Source organism: Chlamydotis macqueenii, chromosome 2 (genome assembly GCF_036417535.1).
Source record: "Chlamydotis macqueenii isolate bChlMac1 chromosome 2, bChlMac1.mat, whole genome shotgun sequence".
In the NCBI taxonomy this organism is placed as follows: domain Eukaryota; kingdom Metazoa; phylum Chordata; class Aves; order Otidiformes; family Otididae; genus Chlamydotis; species Chlamydotis macqueenii.
This window is the reverse complement of record NC_141557.1, coordinates 8,038,682-8,057,361: the sequence shown is the minus strand read 5'-3', so window position 1 is coordinate 8,057,361 and position 18,680 is coordinate 8,038,682. Positions and strand designations below refer to the sequence as shown.

Here is an 18,680-nt window from a genome sequence, read left to right as displayed (position 1 = left end):
TAAGATGGAGGAACAGAGTGTTTCTATTTTTTGCCAACTTCTATTTTTCAGAAAAATCTGATTGTATCCTTTCCTAAATGAGAGGACTTTGATGTTCTTCAGAAACTTCTGATGGATTTTGTAGTTGAATTTTCCCTACAATTTTGCATAATCAAGTAAGCTGTTGACATTTTTAACAGCACTTGTGTTTATTGCTGAGATAGAATTGAATGGTTCATGAAAAATTGTTTAATAGTTATACTGCAAAAATAAAAATCTTGAGAAGGGTTATTTTTGTTTATATATCTTTATTTGTTTTTTTTATTATTTAATTTTTGTAGCTCAGTAAAAAGGTCATATTTGATTTTATTTTCTCCATTTTTTTTTTCAAAAGTATTTTAAAGCTAGGTAACGAACCTTTTTGAGGGGGGGTAACTCTTCAGTGAAATGGTGCTAACGGTAGCAGTGTCCTAAAGAGTAGACTTTGAATTTAAGACTGCTTGTTTCTTAGGGTAATTTTAAAATTGTTATATATGTTAGAAGTTTTGGATTTGTTCTCTTACCAGATCATTCAAGCGCATGGTGGGACGGTGGACCCTACCCTTACAAGCAGATGTACACATCTTCTTTGTGAAAGCCAAGTCAGTAACATGTACGGTCAGGTAAGCAAACTAGTGATGTGTATTCATGCATGCTTTAATTTTATTACTGGAAAGGTAGGGCTTTTTAGTGTGTACTTTGTGCTTAGATTGTAAGTATAAAATTAAAGTTTTTCATGATAACACCTTTTTATGATTTGTGGCTTATAGCATAACAAACTTTCATAATACATGTAGTAGATTTATTCTGGAGAACACTGAGCAAGATGCTATGAGAAGAAGGATCCTGAAAAAGTAGAGAAAAACCAAACTATTAAAATAGAAGCTTTGTATTATAGAAAAAGTTTAAAATAAAGATGTATTTTGATTTTTAAAACCTGTTTATGCATGTATTCACAGGCTTTAAGAGAAAGGAAGAGATGCATTACAGCACATTGGCTGAACTCAATCTTGAAGAAGAAAAAAATGGTGCCACCTCATCGAGCCCTTCATTTTCCAGTGGCATTTCCACCAGGAGGAAAGCCATGCTCTCAACATGTAAGAAGAAAAAGCTTACTTCTAACAAATACTTGGTTCATTACGTGAGCCATATTAAAATATAGCCAGAAAGTGCATACTCAAGGCAAAGTACACATTTCTTTTGTCTTGGAGGAAAAGCTTCTATTAATCTCAAGGTCCCGTGTTGATGTGGTGTGTACTACCATGTGACTCAGAGTGCTTTGCAAGTCTTACTGAGTTCTGAGTGTTGAAGATTAACACCTGTGTTTGTGAATTATTCTCTTACCAAGAGAAGCCGAGGTGCAAAGATTACGTGAGTTACACATACCAAGATGACAGGAATCAAAGACACCTATGTTTTGACCAACAGTATATGCTTCCTTTACCATAACCCAATATTTTGAGGGGATTTTTTGAGATTTTTACTTTTTCTGAGAAAATACCTAGCAAATATCAGAAAATAAAGCCTGTGCTATTAGTCAGAGAGTAGGAGCTCACAGTTCCAGTAGCCTGTGCAATGAGAAGTACCCGGGAAGCTGAATTTTGTGAGGTTGAAAGATTCAGCTTGCAGTTGAATCAGATGCATCTTGAAATACACCGTGCAACTTAAACCAAGATGCCAAAGTGTGTCTTGGTGTCGGATTTCTTTGTGCTGGATGCAGACATACAGGATGACAACCTTAATACTACCCTGTTCTGAAAGACGTAGAAAGAAATACAGGTTTGGGAAAATTGGAATATAGCAGTATGCATGTGAACACAGTGGTTAGTAAATGTAATATGTAATGTAATAAATGTAGTTTATTATCAACAACAAAATTGCCGTTGCCTTTTCCTAAATTAAAGAAGAGAATGGCAAAAAATAAAACTTGACAAGACTAAGGCTGAGAAAGGAAGAGGTGGAATTACAGTTTGCCACCTGTGATCAGCCGGCACAGTTTATTTGGCTTCATGGTGTGGCAGAGCAGAGGGTTCAGTATGTTTTTCAAAGTAGACTAGGGGAAGTAAGTATAAACATTTTTCTGTCTCCCTGAATATAAACACCAGCAGAAGAAAGAGGTGAGACGTGTGAGAAGAATACTAGCTGTGAGGTCTTTCATAGTTAAACTGTAGTCTTTGTAAATGAGAAGAGTGCCTTTATGCCATAGTTATGATACTGTATATTTCACTGTAATGTAGAAAAGTTAATAACAGAGAATATTTCCAACAGGAGTGTTTTGTAAGTAGTGTCTATGTTCAGTTATTTGTAACTCTCTCTTTCTATCTGTAGATAATCTCTGTGACAGGATTTGTTGATAGTGACAGAGATGACCTCAAGCTAATGGCCTACCTAGCAGGTGCCAAATACACGGGCTATCTGTGTCGCAGCAATACTGTTCTCATCTGTAAAGAGTAAGTGGGTTATCTCCACAATGCTCACGTTCTCAGTTTCCTGTTGCCACTTAGTGCTTTTCTTAACATAAGGTGCTAATTACATCTCATTCTAAGAATGTTAGTTTTAAACAATTTTGGGATTTGATAGCAGTAAATTCGTGATGTTGTTTCTTACACTGAACTACTGCACACTGTTAAATGATAAATTTGGCCTTCTGAAGACAGGCAAAAGAAAAGTCGTTTCTAATTCCAGTGTTTTATGGTATTTCATAAGTGATGCTGACTGTTACATCATCTCTAAGTAAAATATATATTTTTAAATAATTGTTTTAAAACATTGGGGGAGGGAGAACTAAGTTAAATCCAGGTCTAACTTGATTCCTTTTGGGGCAGAAATACTCCCCTACTTGACTTGTTCTAGCATGTAAAAGCAAAAGTGTTTTTTCAGAGTATCTACTTTGTCATGGTTAAAATAGATAATAGGTCAACACAGAAATATTCGTATTTTAGCTTGTTACTAGAAAATGCTTTTTTACCTATTTCATCAAAATACATATTCTTTTTCATCTCAAGGCCCAGTGGCTTGAAGTATGAGAAAGCTAAAGAGTGGAGAATACCGTGTGTAAATGCGCAATGGCTCTGTGACATACTGCTAGGAAATTTTGAAGCTTTACGGCAGATACAGCACAGTCGGTATACAGTATTCAGTCTTCAAGATCCACTTTCTCCTAGTCAGCACCTAGTTCTAAACCTTCTGGGTAAGAGTTTCAATCTCAAAATCCTGTATTCTGTAGCATTTCTATATGTACCTGTTTAATCATTAAAAGCATGTGTCTTCTGTTAATAATAACTTTGCAATGGTTTCATTTTTGTTTTGTTCTTCATTTCATAGATGCTTGGAGAGTCCCATTAAAGGTATCACCAGAACTTCTAATGGTATGTTGATGGTTTTACAAGATTACTTTTTAGAGTTTTTAACGTGTGAGCACATGCTTGTATGGTATGAGCAGCATGCCAGAGGGACTTACCCAGACCCACACTGAACCTCCTGGCTCTACTTCCTGCGTGTGTTCTCTTTATTTTATTTAGAGACATCTGCAAAATAATCTTTTCCAGAACTAAGAAATTGCAGTGTGATATACAAAATCAAGTTAGTTTTGAGACATCTTGGGCTAGTGCTTCACTCTTCAGTTTTTACATCAGACATTTAGAAAGGGGTTAGTATTTTTTGTCGGTAGCTAACACTATCTGAACCTCAGGCCACGTAAGGGTTTTAACACAGACCACCAAAAATCAAGAGTATTTGAAAACCTTGGAAATAACAGCAGTGTAAATGAACAACAGTAAGGATATGAAGAATGTACCTTAAAAAAGATACAAACCATTTAGTTTTTGTCGTGTAGCGTGTTCTGTGAAACATGCGATACATGAGGCAGGTGGAAGAGCTGAGGTGGAAACTGCAACTTACTTCTGAACTGTTTCCTTGTTCTGAATTAACTGTCAGCTAACATTTTATATTGCACAAAAATGTTCTGCCATGCCTCTTGTTTCTGGATCACGTCTTACCTCAGTTGTTTTGTATACTCTCCAGAAAAAAAGGAACTTAGTAACTGTTGTAACTTAATTTGTACTAATACTTTAAATGTGGTCTGAGCATTATTTGTTGTTGTAATACTTTTCAGCTCTAGAAATAGCCACTACTGTATCTCTGGCCATAAGTTTGAAGTGTTCTACTTACAGAGCCCTGTGGAGTTGTTTTGTGGGTCCATAGGAAACTAATTTTTAGGAAACTTAACTGCCTTTAAAAATTTGTATACTTCATAATTTCCTGAAGAAGGATGCATTCTACTAGTGGCAAGATAAAAGTCCTTGGAGAGATTCAATATGCACGATTAGTATTTAAAATAGCTTGTAACTAAGTTTTGGGTTTGTTACCACTGCCTTTGTGTCCACACTGCAGTTGAGCTCATCCTAGAACTGGACGTGTGTCTTCTTTGTGTGACTCAGTCAGGCCAGTGGTGGTCCGTGTTCTGTCTTAGGTAGCGAAAGGAGAGAACTTAGGGGTCAGAAAGCCTGATTTAGTACCTCCCTTTCTGTACTTACTATATGGGGACCCTTCTTGCCCTTGTGAAGTGAGAGTCTTGTAACTTACATCAAAAGGGACTTCTGTAGGTAGTCTTGTCCAGCTCCCCACATACGAAGAATATGATTTTGTAATAGAAAATGCCAGGCACGTGGAAGTGCCAGGCAAGGTACTTCACTGCCTTCAAAGTAGGCATTTCTATTTGTCTTGGGATTTAACGTATGGGATCCTCTTCTGAGGTCAGCTGTCTGTCAGATGGTGTTGGTGACATCTGCCTTTTGCATTTTCATAGTTGAAATGTCTATCAGAAAGTGAGCGCATGTGCTTTTCTTTACAGCTACTCTTACCTAGTGATTGTCTATCCCTGAGAGCAGGGAACAAACCCCTGTGTCCTGTTCCTCCCAAAGGACCGCCCTCACAGTGAGGCTGGAATAATGCTGCCTGTCTTTCTGGTCGTGTTCCTCAAGCATTCCTCATTGTATTTCAGGTGTAGATTTGAAGGTTAAAAAGGAATAGATGTCACACACTCCTGCAAGTGATAGCTGTGGTTTTAAGTTACTCAGGCCAGGGAGAGCCTAAAAGCTACGTTTCTCTCCTCCTGGGCAGATGCTCTAGTGGCTGACCTAGTACTGGGGAGGCAGGAGTGTCTTATCTACTGAGTGCCTGAGCATCCACTGGAGCCTCTGTTTATGTAGTCAGGAGTGTTTAAAACACAGGTGTCAGTGTTTTCTGTTGATATTTAAGCACCTGGAAGAATATTGGAGTCTTCATGGACAAGTTTTTCAGTCTCTCAATTATTTGGGATTTCCATTGATGATTATCAGCCTTATTGAAATGAAAAAAAAGTGCCACAGCATTTTATCTGATGTTCACATGACTTTACGGAGAAGCTGTGGTAAATGCTCAGCTTTGCTCTTCTGCCAGTTGTGTAAGCAATAGGTACACCAGGATGCATTCAGTAGCATGTCTTTTTCATTTGTGTTTAATTTTCTTAAATATAGTTTCAGAATATTGGTGTATAGTTCTCATCTTTCAGAATAGAAGTTGGTTTCCCTGCTCAATTCAGATATAAACATGTAGATGATCTTATTTCAGGGTGTGAGGTTGCCTTTGAAACCAAAGCAAAATGAATCCAGTCTTCAGCCGTCTTCCAAAAGAGCAAGGTAAGAATAGCGAGCAATCAGTACTGGTGGTCCTTAATTTACTTTTCTACAGAAAAAGTTCCATCCTGTGCCCTACGAATTAAAATAACTACCAATGGTTTCTGCATATTGCTAGCTACTCAACTGACAGGAGTAGCTAGCAATATGCAAGAAGTAGCAAGAGAATTGGCAGAGAACAGAAACAAAATTATGTCCTGTTCTTAGGAAGTACATTTTTTCTTCAGAAGAACGTTGATCTTGCCTAACTCTCGTTCATCTGAGTACTTTCATTGGTAAAAGTTGCAAGAGTATGCTTGTCTAGTTGTAATATTATTATTATTATTTTAAAACTTTGGGCCCAAACTCTACATTCTGCTGTATTTAATGTATTTTGTAGGATTGAAGACCTGCCACCACCTACTAAAAAACTCACCCCAGAATTGACACCAATGGTGCTCTTCACAGGATTCGAACCTATGCAAGTTCAGCAGTACATTAAGGTGAGTTTCCTGCTTATCTCTTGTGAACTACATTGAAACATCTGGTAACTTCTGATGTTGGATTTTTGCTATCTAAGACTTGATTAGCATGCATCTAGTGGATACTTACTGGGCCTGAGGTTAGAGTGTAGATTTATGTGAAATTAGTTTTATTTGGTAACTGTTCTACTTCAGTTAACTACTTCAGACTTGTGTGCTTCTTGGTTTTTTTTTTTTTTCCATACAATTGTTTTAAAAGTGAGAAAATTCCCTCCACACTTGTTTTTAAATCAGGAAACTTCAGATAGGGTTTCTAAATTCAGATAGAGTTTTTAAATACACCTAGTAGGCCTTCCTACACTCATGACTCTGAGGACTGAAGTAATAAAATCACCCTAGTTTGATATTTATACTTAAGTGTATTAGTGGAATTTTTATTTGTTGGTAAAAAATGCTTGTCAAAGAAAATCAGAAATCTATGGCATGTAGATACAAAAGTTGTCCAAATATTTTTTCCATTCTTTAAATTTTTATGGGAGAAAGCACTCTTTATTTGTAACTTACACCTATGATAATTTGATATGCCTCTCCACTTGATTAGTTGTATTACTAATCCCTTCAGATAATGATTTGTATTTTAACTGACAAGATAGCAACTGTGGTGGGTTAGTTTGGGTTTGGTAGTTCAAGCCAAGGAAGAAAGGATAGTTGCTCAGTACCATGAAAAATATCTATGGAACTGTTGCATTTAAAGAACATGTTTTTCATGAGATGCTTTTCTTTTTGTAGAAAAGACTAGCAAATTTAAGGTTACTTGTAGCTGCAGTGTATATTATACCTTCCATAGAAGAGAGCAAAATTACGAGATTTTCTGCTTACTTAAATTTAATAGCAGTTTTCACTTTAAAAAGATTTCGGTATGTTTCTTACAGTTATTTCCTTGCTTAAAAAACCCACAACTCAAAACCAAAAAACTGTAGCAGCTGCATGTGGCTTTCTGTTGCCAGATGAAATTTTTGTCTGGAAATACCTGGATTTTTGATGGCTGTAAATTCTGTCAGAATTTATCAGCTGTAGGAATGACTGCAATACAGAAATCTCCTACATTTACTGTTTCATTAGGAGCTTAGTTTGATGGTGATGTTACAGTTCTTCATTTTTTCCCTCCAATTTTTAAAGGACTATTCCGTTCTGATTTGTGTTTTGTACAACTTCCAGAAACTGTATATCCTTGGAGGTGAAGTAGCAGAATCTGCCCAGAAATGTACCCATCTGATTGCCAGCAAAGTAACCCGAACTGTCAAGTTCCTGACAGCAATTTCTGTAGTCAAGCACATAGTCACTCCAGAGTGGTTAGAAGAGTGTTTCAAATGCCAGAAGTTTGTTGGTAAGTTAAACCAATATCAACTTGATTGTAGTAAGCATACGGTTTGTTCACTTAAGTGTGCAAAGACAGCATGCGCGTTTAAATACGCTTTGTTGTTTTGACTTCTGACTTTTGTGTCTCGTGCCAGTTTTCTAGAGTTCAGTTTTTGAAAGCAGAGATTAAGTCTACGGCAAATCTGACTAGGATAGTTCACAATTCGTGTTATATGTAAACAATTACACTAGCAGCTAGTTTGTATTCACTTGAGGTAGAAGGTTATGTTGGTATCCTTAAAGAAAGCTGTCATAAGAAAAAAATGATGTAATTTTTTTGTATTAAGTTCTCTTTCAGTGAAACATTTTGTTTCATTAGTTTTCATCTGATTTAATACAGTTTCTTTGAAGTAAAAAAAATACTTTTAAAGTAGATGTTGTTAAGCATTGTATTTCTTTCTCATATAGGCATTTACCTTATGTTTTAAGCCCCAAATGCTTTTGGTTTCAATCATTTTTCTAAAATGCAATTTGTAAAGCACTAAGCCACTGTTGGAAATACATACAACAATGCATAATTAAAGTTAATTAGTCTAGTACTTAACTGTGTTGGAAGATACCAACTTCCTGTTTACACTGTTTTTCTGTTGACAGCTGAAAATAACAAAATAGATGGTTTTGGTCTGTTGGACAAGGATGTTGGATCTGAAGAAAATCTTCTTAAAAGCTGGTTATTTGTTTTATGATTGTTGAATACTTTTTATATAATTTGTTTGTAAGGAGCAAGTACATAACATTGCCATTGCCTAACCATCACACAGACTTAAATCTATGGATAATTAACCAAGAAACCAGCAAACTTTTGAAAATAAATCTGGAGAAGGCAACTTGCTTGGTTCAGCATCAGTGAACTGAGAAATCAATCCATTTGAAAGCTATTAGATGATAAAGTCTGGGGATTTAGAAGGATGACTGTTTTGATCTAGTACTTGAAGTAATTTACTTGTCTACTGGAATTTAGTCGATTTGTAGCTAATGGGCTGCCCTCACTTTTGTACCCAGTACAATGATGGAAAATATGGCAGTTGTTTAGAAAAATTGTCCTACTCGTTGTCTTTGTTTTACGGAAGGTCTTGCAGGTTGTCAAAACTGTCCTTGGAAAGACAAATTTGTTCTCCATATTTTTTTTTTCTTGGGTATTTTGAATTAAATCTGATTTAGAAATATGTTTGCCATATCTTTTTGTGGAAAGATGAAGTTAAGACTGAAATTCCATCCCTAATAAAAAAACCAAAAAATATCAGCTGATTAACAGGACAAGGGAAACAGATGGAAAGTTTGCTCTGTTAAGGCTGCATGAAGAGCTGAAGACAGCTTCTGGACTCACATAGATTGTCACAGAGAATTGAACTTAAACTTGATTGTTCTTCTCCTTTTTTTTAAGAGAATCAACAAATAAAAGTTTGCAAGTTCCTCCAGTAGGTTAGAAAGAGACTTTATAGGACAGTGGTTGTTGCTAGATACACAAGTGTAATATATACACACAATTTTATTCTCCAAGTAATTGTGGGTCATCCTTGTAAGAGGCCTAATAAAAGGAGATATGATAATAATGTGAAATGTAGTAGGTGTTTACCATTTAGAGCCACCCTGCTACCAGGATTTTTCTGATCACATTACATCCTGGATTACGTGGGTGTTTTTGTGTTTTGACATCGTCAGTCTTTCTTTTCCAGATGAGCAGAACTTTGTGCTCAGAGATGCTGAAGCTGAGGTGCTCTTCTGCTTCAGTTTAGAGGAGTCTCTGAAGAGAGCACAAGTAGCTCCACTGTTCAAGGTATGCAGTTTGAAACGGCATTTAAGTACTTGGAGCTTTTCATCCTATTTTTTTTTTTAGCACTGGGACCACGTTTTATAGCTGAGGGCAGTAAAACGTAGCGTATAATGTGAAACATTTGTTATAAATTTAATTTTTTACTTCATTTTCTTTTGCAACACTTGAGACATCCCTTTGCTTGAAGAAGCAAGGAGCACCGTTGTAATTAAGGACAACTCATGAGCTTATGAATTTGTTGCCGTAAGCTGTGATACCTAATATCAGCTTACAAAGCCTGCCCTATGATTGTATAAGAGAAGAGTCACACGATAATAAAACTCAATGTGTTCCAGAAATCGGTTAACCAAATAATGTTTTTTCTTATTCTTTCTTTTCTCTCTTTAGGGAAAATATTTTTACATTACGCCTGGAATTTGTCCCAGTCTTTCCACCATGAAAGCTATTGTGGAATGCGCAGGAGGAAAAGTATTATCTAAACAACCTTCTTTTCGAAAACTCATGGAGCATAAGCAGAATAAAGTGTGTAAAGTGTTGCATTCTAAAATTTACTGGTAATATATTGCTGTGTTATTCTGAGCTTACGATTAGTTTCTTTCCTTTAGAGTTTGCCAGAGATAATACTGATTTCCTGTGAAAATGACCTTCATTTATGTCGAGAATATTTCGCAAGAGGCATAGGTATGTATAAGCTATCAATGTAATCTGAACAGTACAGCTGTTATTTTGATGTATTTGAAAAATTATCATTATTTTACAAGTACAGACATATTTTGAAGCTTTCAGAGGAATACATAGTCTGTGCTGCAAACCATGGAGAAATGTGAGCCAGCTGTTTGCTAAATATTTCTAATAGAGGTATTTTATAGCCAGGTCAACATAAATCTCTGGAAGAGTAGGCTTGAACTTGGAGCTTCTCTCCTGCCTGAGGCATCTACGGTCTGTGTATTCATCAAGTTAGTTAAAGATTTGGGGTTTTTCACTTCAGCTGGTTTTGCTTCATGCTGTATTTTCGAACAGAGATGTACACAGGGAAATCTAGTGAAGTGTGTGATGGGTAACAGTAGGTAGGGCAGTGGTAGTGGTGGAGCAATGCTCCCTTATGCCTTTGTGTGAAGAGCAGGAAGGGTCAGAATGGCCTCTCCTGACGTGCGTGCAGAATGAGGAAGAATGTCTTTGTGGGGTGTAAACTGCATGCATGTTTTTGATATTTCCAGATGTCCACAATGCTGAGTTTGTCCTGACTGGAGTACTTACTCAAACACTGGATTATGAATCATATCCTTTTCATGTAAAGGCTGCCCATTGCCTAGGGAAGTGTGCTTTACTAAAAGTTTTTCTTAATTAGGAGCTAATTATTTGTAAATTTTTTGGGATGTGTAGCGTTTACTTGATAGGAGGGTAGTTTAACAGCTAGAAACACAGCTTGAATTCAAAGTGGAATCCTTTTTGATAGAAAATACTTTGGGGGAGGTGTGAGGCAGGATTGTCGAAATGCAATGGTAGTAGAATATTAAGCAACAGGAGAAAAAACTTGTCACTAAGGAAAATATGTGTCACGAGTTACTTGCAGATGAGGAAAATAGCTTTTTACTGAAGAAGATTAAGTAATTAGATTAGTAATGGTTTTAAAATAGTGGGGGGTAGATTTAGATTGGAAATTAGGAAAAAATTTTTTACAATGCGAGTTATAGAACACTGGAACAGGTTGCCCAGAAAGGTGGTGGAGGCCCCATCCCTGGAAACGTTCAAGGCCAGGCTGGATGAGGCTCTGAGCAACCTGATCTAGTCGGGGATGTCCCTGCTCCTTGCAGGGGGGTTGGACTAGATGACCTTTGAAGGTCCCTTCCAACCCTAACCATTCTATGATTCTATGATTATAAACCCTGTTTGATAAACGCAGTGTAGGGACCAGTAACCGTTCTATGTCTTTATGTATGTTTTGTATAAAAGTTCTATTTTGCAGTCATTTCTTAAAGTTGTTCTTTCTTAACAAACATACGTATAAATTTACTTGATGGATAGTAAAATGCCTTACTGCTTCGGAATCCTTGGAGCATTAAATCTAGCTGTTCAGCCGTTGTACAAAGCAACTAAAACTTCCTGTGGATGCTGTTTTCCAGCTGTTTTCCTAGGGATGATGAGCAGTTTAAAGCAGGAAAGCAAAAATAAACTGCATCTTTTTTAGGATGTGTAATTTTATTATGGAAACATAATTTACTATGTTTTGTATTATACTACCGTTTTAAAAGAGCCCACTTTAGCTATCATGATTAACGCGTTTTTAAACATTTTAACGTAAATGATGGTACTTCAGCCACAAGTGTAATTTGGGTGTAAAAATAAAAGGGCTTGCTATCTATTAAATTATGGATGTTGAAGATGAAAATGTTTTGTACTTTATTTTTATTTCTTATACTCTATTTTCTTTTATATTGATATTTTGCCCACATTTTAAATAAATGTACTTTTAAATGTTTAATTCTATATTTTAGTGGTGGTTCATTTTTTTGAATACTGTGCAACAATGGCACTCAGGTAAGAGTAAATTACTCAAGTCTTTTTCCAAGCAATGTAAAATTATTTGAAGCTTATTTTACCAGGTATGTTTTCATATATGAAATCCCAGTGTTTTAAGGGGAAATAGTTGTAAATGTATATATTTGTTTTTACTGCAACAAAAAAAATATAGCTTGAAGGAAGGAGAAACTATAAACTCACATATTACTCTGTTGTGATAACTTTTGTTTGTATAGTGAGTTTTGCTAAATAAATATTAAAAACTAGTCTCCCAAATCTATATTCAGTTGTATTTCCTAATACATACACAGTTCTAATAATCTGACTTTACCATTTTCATTGGTTTAGATTCTAGTAGATGAAAGAGTCTTCCTAAAAGCATTTATTCTTTGATCAGCAAGCCGTTAGACTCTGATTGGGGATTGCAGATGTCCATTTGTCTGTGTGGCATCAAGTGTATCATAGCACCTTGTGAACCACTCACAGAACAATTCAAAATACAAGATTAAAAAAAAACCCACTTTAAATAATACCTTATCATGCTATTTTTTCCCAAATATTTTGTATTTTTATGCAGAACCATTTTGCAGGCAAGCTTTTACAAATACAGTATCATTAAACTGAGGTAAGCTGCTATTCTTAGCTTATGCAAGGCTTTCTACAGAGAAATGAGTAATTTCAAATTTCTCTTCTGTGCTGTGGTTTAAAAGGTAAATCCACCTGATACTTGACCACTATTTCTGTTGCCTTTCTTCCCACACCTCACTTCAACAAAATGCTTAAGCGAATCACTAGTTCAAGCTGTAAGAACATGATGGGAGTAAATTTTAAGATGAGTGAAGTCCCACGGAGGTCAGTACTGTGCCGGTTGCCTGCTACTGCTGGTCAGGGTTCCTCAGCTGTCCTGATTTATTCTTGTATTTGGTGTTTCTCTTGTAAGCAGTAAGGGGCTACATGATGATAACAAGAATGGTAAAAATTTCTATCAATGTGACTTTTGTTAAGGCTTTACTGTCAATGGAGGGAGAGAGGATCTCTAAAACCTGACTTAGTTAAAGACCTCTGCAGAGAATGCATCGCTTAACAGTTTAGAAAACTAGTTTAGTTATCTATCTTTATACTAGTTAACAGGTTGCAGAAAGTTTTTGGATGTCTTTTCCTTTAAAATAAATATCAGCTGTTGTAGATTTTGGACTTTTGGAAATGTTTTGATACAGAAAACTTCTTTTAATAAATATTTCTACATGTTACGCATTCAGCTTATCTTCTGTATGCCTTACGAATGATGAATTGCGATACCAAATGTAAACACTGGTTTCAAAAAGAGAGAGACACGTGTAATGAGTCAGTGGCAGTGCTTAACTGCATGAAATCAAACACAAGGTATATAAATTTGCAAGACTGGGTTCTAGAAGCTAACGAGACCTGCTGAAACAGCTTTCTGCAGAATGAAACTTAGCACTGAGAGAGGAGAGGCAGAGAGGAACCAAGTTTGAATGTGTTAGCAGTTTGTGCCTCAGCACCGTAAACTGCTAGACTCGATAATGCATTTATGCCTCAGTAATAGTTCTCGCCTTTTTTAGGATTAACTTCTTCCACATTTTCCACAGTGAAGCAGTGTTGAGGATATGTAACACCTTTGCCAAGGATTGCTAGAGTTAAGAGACCCGTGAATGCAATAGCATCTGAAAGGTGAATTTCCTTATGAAAACCATCCAAAATGCTGTCAGATAGTGCGTAGAGAGGCTTGAAGAAAATGGAATGCAATCATGGAACAAATGAATCCCGTGGGAAACATAAGTGGTAATGCATCTGTTTCATCATCAGTGGAGACAGTGTGTTTATTTAGGCAACATACAAGTATGACTGATTTGATTAACCTTTCAATTAGAGTCAAAAACAGAACCTGCCAAGAAATAGTCTTTCAAGAACCACAGGAGCTGTCCAGAGCCAACTGGCTTGCACAGATGTTACCGTGCGTGTGATCAGTGATAGAGGAAGGGTTTGATGAAGTGCGTTGATACTAGATTGCTGTTAGGAACATGCTTTTCCTTTGCTGGAAGGCTTTAATACTGAAGTGTCTTATTTGAGCTTGTCTCCTGTACTCAGGAAAAAATAAATACCTTTCATGTTGTTGTTTAGTTGCTTGCAGAAGCATTAGTCCATAATATAAGCTTGTGTTCTTTGTAGAAAATCTGTCCTGATATAGCAGTTACTTAAATATAGAACATATCAGTAATAGTGGAGGCATTCCATCAGTTAAGGCTCTGTTGGAAGTTAGGGAGACATGGTCTCCACTCATTACCCTGCAGCTTTCTTTGCCATGAGTCATAAAATAGAATTGTAGAACAGAATTGTGGAAGTATGGCTGGAAGAGACCTCTGGAGGTTCAGTCAATTTTTCAGTATCCTGAAGGATGGAGGTACCACAATGTCTGTGGGCATCCTGTTTTTATGTTTTGCTACCCTCAAGGTGATAAATAAACCATCCTCATACCTAATCAGAATGTCCATTGTTCCACAAGTGGTTGCTGAGTCTAATTTGATCCCTGGGCACCTCCCAGGAAGATTCTGGCTCTCGTATCCTCTCTGCCCTTCTAGTAGGTAGGCGTAAGCAGCGGTAAGACCTTCAATTCTTGAGGCTGAGCATACTCAGCTCTCAGCTTCTCCTTGTACACTCTGTACTTAGGCAACCCAATAATCTTGATGGCCTGCTGCTAGGTCATTGCCTTACTGTATGGGGGAGCCCAAAACTGTGAAAAGAGAAAAAGCTACTAGTTACCTTGACCTTTTTTATGTCTTTCATCACTAAGTCCCTTGCCACGTTGAGCAGCAGACTTTCCTTTTTCTGCCTTTTCCTTTTCTTTTTGCCACTGATGTATTTACAGAAGCCGTTCATGCTGCCTTTCATGTCTCTTACTAGTTGCAATTTTGGCTGAGCTGCTCCTGAATAAAAAATCAACTGCATAGTTCAAGGTGCGTAAAACATCTCAGCAGATAAGCGCTAGAATGAATATGTTTAGAAAGGTTGTGCAACTTTAGTCTTTACACAGCTTTACTATTAAAAATTCATCAAACGTTTTCTAAGCACAGTTTAGTCTGCCCTACCTCAAGGCAAAAGGGTAGATGAGAAGAGTGTTGATGTTTATGTATTTCACATTTAAACACCTACCCAGGTTAGCTAAATTCAAAGTTCACATCTTGATAGCCAAAGTCAGCTCCCTCTCCCCTTTCTTCTGCCTTCTGCTGCTTGCAGCAAGAATGAAGAAAGGCCAAAGCACCGGAGCCAAGGAACGGCAACAGGAGAAAGAGAGCACACACGAATTAAACAAGGAAAGAGACAGGCTGGCCCCTCAGAGAACAAATTTTACAAAGGACTCCAGGGTTTAACAGGAGTAGGTTTTCCTAGAATTTCTATGGAATAGCAGTAAAACTGAATACCAAAAGTGTTAATAAGGAAGTTGCAGATGTGTTTTGCGTTACCTGCAGGGCTTTGAGATTGAGGAAGAGTATCTCCAAAATGATTGGTTAGAATTCGTTCTGCAGGAATCACTGTAGGCTGCAGGTGCTTCCTTCTTGTTGCTTTCTTAATCTTCAGAGTCTGTGGTAGCGTTTAAGAAAAAAAACACTTTCTAGTTGTTACCGTTCCCAGATGTCTCTGAGCCTGACTAGTGCTGTGGCATGAACAGAGCATGGCCAGCAGTTCTGACACAAGCAGTACCTGGCCAACCCGTTTCATTCTGATGCTAATGATGGTATTTTCAGTGTCAACAGCGTGAGCTGGCTGCCCGTCCAAGCTCTTTGGAAGAGGGGATATGATTTGTGTACTGGCTGTTCAGTGAAGAGCAGGTTATGCTAGCACCTAAGCAGGTTAGGAAAGTGCCTTCTGTTTCTTAAGAAAGCAATGCAGTGTCTCTGAAATACAGCAGGCCCCTCTTGAGGGAAAGGCATGCTTGAGAAGCTTCCTCAGTGGGATACAGGAGCTTTCCCTAGAGAAAGCCAAGTGGAGAGCAGCTGTCTGAGCCCTTGGGAGATAGCCGGAGCTCTGCCAAGGGAATTCTAACCTACGGAGTACGTACGCAGACAATTGTTAACAGTGAGTGATGCCTGGAAAAAGATTCCCACCCATATCAGTGGTCAACATTTCCTTGATCCTTATGCAGTTTTTTTTGCCAGGAGACCAGGCTGTGTCTGCCAGGGAGAAAGCATGGTACTCGGGCTACCCAGAGTACATGCAGCCTTGATGGGACTGCCTAGGAAACTTACTCCTAGCAAGCTACACCAAAATGAAAAAAAAAATAATGTATTTTAAGCTCAAGAGGGCAAATTTTATTAGCATGTCAACTAAAACAAGTGAAGCAGAGACATCAAAGAGAAAGGAAATAAAATACAGGTTTCCCTCCCTGCTCTATGTGAGAGGACTGATCCTCACTTGATTTCATTCAACTCAGAGTGTTGGGGTTGTGGGAAGTTACACAGTCCTTTCTGGTGGGCAGGAGGTTTCTCTTTCCAGATATTAAAAATAGCTTACTAAACAAGGATACCTCCTCACCATTTTCATGGCTTTTAGAGTTTGACATTTAAATTTGGTGAACTTTCAGCTTTTCATGGACAATAACTGTGTCCTACAATCCCTTTGTGAGAGAAGGTTGGGAAATGGTTTTTGTCAGAAAAGATCTGCGTTTCAGCTGCATTTGGAAAGTCAGAGTTAACCCATGGGGTCCAAAACAACTGGAACCCATCAGCCTTCCGGAGGCCAGACTGGAGCAGAGAAAGAAGGAGGAGCTCAGTGATATACCAGCCAAGAGACCAGGTCAAGGCAATAGCCTTCCCAGGAAGAACCCTCTGAAAAAAACAAAAGTGAGTATTTCTTAGCTGCTCAGAATTTTCTGTGTTCTGTTAAAGCAATAAAATATTCTCAAAGGAGACAAAAAAAGGGGAGAGAAGAGTTTCATTTTTCACGTGACGATGGTGGCTTCCAGCCCAGAAAGGAGAGAGGCAAACTGGAGCCACTAAGCCAGGTTGGAGAAAGATCTGAATTGCTGATGAATCGGGAAGGGTCAAAAAGTTACAGAGCGCTGGCTGGGCTGTGTGCTCCGAGGCCCTGACAGGTGCGAAGTAAACCAGCTTCGTTTTGTCTGCAGTGAAGTTTTGCTGTCTCACCTGGGTAAAGCGCATCCGTAGAGCCCTTCTCTGGTAACTCACTCCACTGTTCACACCTGAATATTGCTGCAGCTACGGAAATATTACAGACAAAGTGCTGTTTTGCACTCTAAGCCCAGCACGGGGGGAGTCTGTGGAAGAGACCCTGCAGACATGACTGAAATGCAGTGGGAGGAAAAGAAGAATCAAAACACAGGCATATTCCTCCTTTTCCAGCATCCTTTAGGTGAGAGGCATGTCCGTTACAGCTCACACCACCTAAGGGGAGAACTCAGAGGAGCTGTAGTCCGAGGTGTATTTAAATCAGCTTTTTAGCAGAGTTTCAAACACAACAAACCCATCTTTCCTGTTTCTGACTCCGCCTGGACTGCGTGAGAACGAGACTCCCGTCTCCCTGGTAATACCACCACTGTTGCTTCTCATGCAGTGTGTTGGTCAGTCCGATGCTTCTTACCCTCCCATTTCACACTGCTTTTCCCCTGGCTCCTTCTGCTCCCCTTCTGTCCAGAGAAGCTTGTAATGGCCATATGTTTAACTTTCCAGACTCGCTAACTCAACTAACGTTGGGCTGAAGACTGCTTTACCTGGCCTCCCAAATGCCACCATCTTTCTGACAGAGTGCCCAGTGCAGTATATAAACTATCCAGGATATTAAAAATGCTACTGAGGGCATTGAAAGTAATTTATTTCGTGTCCTCAGCCTCTGATCAGACACTGAACCCTCCAGGATGCTGTCTCCAGCATGAGCAGCAGCCCTCAGTTCTGCCTGTGCTCTTCAACTTGTCGGTTCCTCACATGAACACGGGGTCATGGCACGGCTGTGGAGATGAAATCAAGCAGTGTGCTCACTAGCAAGTTCCCCAGAGTTTCTTTGCAATGAACATCCCAACGTGTCTGTTTTACGGAGCCTTTCCCTCTCAGTCAGCAGTGACTGACAGGGCTTCATTTCCTCTCCTACCGTGCCTAGAAGTTCTTTATTGCGAACTGCATTTCTACTTCCATGGAAGAGATAATATAATAAAGTCTGGTTATTAAAAGAAGTATCTCTCTTGATCTTGGAGACGGAAGTTAGGTAGAAAACAGCATTTGTAAACTGCTCTGTTTTGCTGTAAGGTAGAGAAATATCTGAAATGCACATTGATCAAATGCAAGCTCCAGCAAATATCCATTTGTTTACATTTGTGGTGAAATGCCAATATTAACAAAGCCTTGGAAGCACTGTTACAGCTGTGATGTAACAGTGATGTAACCAGAAATACTAGAAAAAGCTTTACAAAGAGAGCAAGTATCTCTTCCTAGGATAGCTGATATGGCCAAGCTCTGGATCATGTGTGCACCTGGAGAAAAGCTTTTGTGATTGAAAGCTCTTCTATTTTACCTGGCGATATCACCCGATTAAGTGAAAGACATCATGGCTCCCAACACGCTTGCTCCCCTGCATCAGTGAGGTGGGCCATGTGAACCCCTGGGAGCATCAGTCACTCAGCAGCAATACAATGGCAAGGGAAGAAAACCTGTCCACAGGCTGGAGCTGTGGTGCTCCTTTCTGCAGATCATTTCAAATGATAAACTATTTACAGAGCCATTATAAAACCTTTTTTTTTCACATGGATGTGAAAACCCATGGCTTTCTAAGAACCAAGAAAGGTAT

The 18,680-nt window shown here is 38.3% G+C and overlaps 1 protein-coding gene across 2 annotated transcripts in view; it reads left to right on the top strand.

Moving 5' to 3' along the window:
* The window catches only part of PAXIP1 (PAX interacting protein 1), a 33,088-nt gene extending 21,254 nt beyond the window's left edge, over nt 1–11,834 (top strand). The window contains exons 9-21 of one of the 2 annotated variants that reach the window (XM_086741850.1): nt 546–641; nt 978–1,115; nt 2,347–2,468; nt 3,024–3,208; nt 3,343–3,386; nt 5,629–5,696; nt 6,073–6,175; nt 7,373–7,541; nt 9,250–9,350; nt 9,735–9,869; nt 9,953–10,028; nt 10,565–10,625; nt 11,362–11,834. In XM_086741850.1, the coding sequence (XP_086597976.1) occupies nt 546–641; nt 978–1,115; nt 2,347–2,468; nt 3,024–3,208; nt 3,343–3,386; nt 5,629–5,696; nt 6,073–6,175; nt 7,373–7,541; nt 9,250–9,350; nt 9,735–9,869; nt 9,953–10,028; nt 10,565–10,625; nt 11,362–11,365 (1,302 nt within the window). In that variant the 3' untranslated portion in view covers nt 11,366–11,834. Of the gene's footprint in view, nt 1–545; nt 642–977; nt 1,116–2,346; nt 2,469–3,023; nt 3,209–3,342; nt 3,387–5,628; nt 5,697–6,072; nt 6,176–7,372; nt 7,542–9,249; nt 9,351–9,734; nt 9,870–9,952; nt 10,029–10,564; nt 10,626–11,349 lie in introns of both variants that reach the window. The other variant, XM_086741849.1, reaches the window with a different exon arrangement.
* The last annotated feature ends 6,846 nt before the right edge of the window (nt 11,835–18,680 follow it).